The following is a 1,065-nucleotide window of genomic DNA, read 5'->3' on the forward strand; positions in this document are numbered from 1 at the left end:
CGGGAGCGGGAGCGGGACCGCCGGGAGCGCTCTCGGGAACGGGAGCGGCGCCGTTCTCGCTCTCGGGAGCGGCGGCGGCGGACGCGGAGCCGCGAGAAGGACGAGCGGGAGCGCAAACGCGGCGGGAGCCGCGACCGCAGCAAAGATCGCGACCGAGATCGCGACAGAAAACGCCGCTCCCGCTCCCGGGAACGCAAACGCGAACGGGAACGCGACAAAAAGGATGAAGGAGCCCCGGAAAACGCCGAGACCCCCGAGGAGATGGGAGGAGGAGGAGGAGGAGGAGGAGGGGACGCGGGAGGAGCCGAGGGGTTACCGGGAGGGGACGCGGGTGACAAACGCGACCGGGAACGGGAACGGCGCCGCGGGCACCGGGAGAGGGAGCGGAGGAGGGAACGCGATCGGGATCGGGATCGGGAACACAAACGGGACCGGGAGCGGCGCGATGAGAGAGCGGCGGGGAGCGGGGCAGGAACCGGCACCGGGGGAGGAACCGGCACCGGAGCGGGACCCGAGAGCGGCGACAGCGGCGCCGGGGGGGACTCGGAAATGTTCCTGTCCCCCGAGGGGATGGCGGCCAGCGATGGCTACCTGGGAGCGGAGAATGGCTACCTGCTGGAGCCGCCGCTGGAGTGACGGCAGAGCGAATAAAAAAAGGGCTTTTAGCGGAAAAGTGGAAATAAAAAATATATATCGGGGGTTTGTTATGGGGAGGGGTGGGGGAAAGGGGGGGTTTGTAAAAAAAAATGGGGAAAATGTTATAAAAAATGGAAAAATTCTGATAAAAACCTCGACAAATTATTATTAAAAAACGGACAAATTATTACCAAATAGATAAATTCTGACAAAAAAAACCCAGACAAATTATTATTAAAAAACGGACAAAATATTACAAAAACCCGGATAAATTCTGAAGAAAACCCAGACAAATTCTTATAAAAAATGGAAAAATTCTGACAAAAAAACCCCCGACAAATTATTATTAAAAAACGGACAAATTATTACCAAATAGATAAATTCTGACAAAAAAACCCAGACAAATTATTATTAAAAAACGGACAAATT

General features: G+C 54.8%; 1 protein-coding gene across 1 annotated transcript; it reads left to right on the plus strand.

The window, feature by feature from the left end:
• Positions 1-3: 3 nt before the first annotated feature.
• Positions 4-688, plus strand: SNRNP70 (small nuclear ribonucleoprotein U1 subunit 70; the record flags this gene model as incomplete). Its single annotated transcript, XM_057389571.1, has 1 exon — positions 4-688. A coding segment is annotated over one exon (633 nt), but the record flags the coding sequence as incomplete, so codon positions are not given.
• Between the last annotated feature and the right edge of the window lie 377 nt (positions 689-1,065).

This window comes from Malurus melanocephalus, unplaced genomic scaffold (genome assembly GCF_030028575.1).
Source record: "Malurus melanocephalus ecotype Western Australia unplaced genomic scaffold, MMel_1.1 scaffold_9536, whole genome shotgun sequence".
NCBI classification, from domain to species: Eukaryota; Metazoa; Chordata; class Aves; order Passeriformes; family Maluridae; genus Malurus; species Malurus melanocephalus.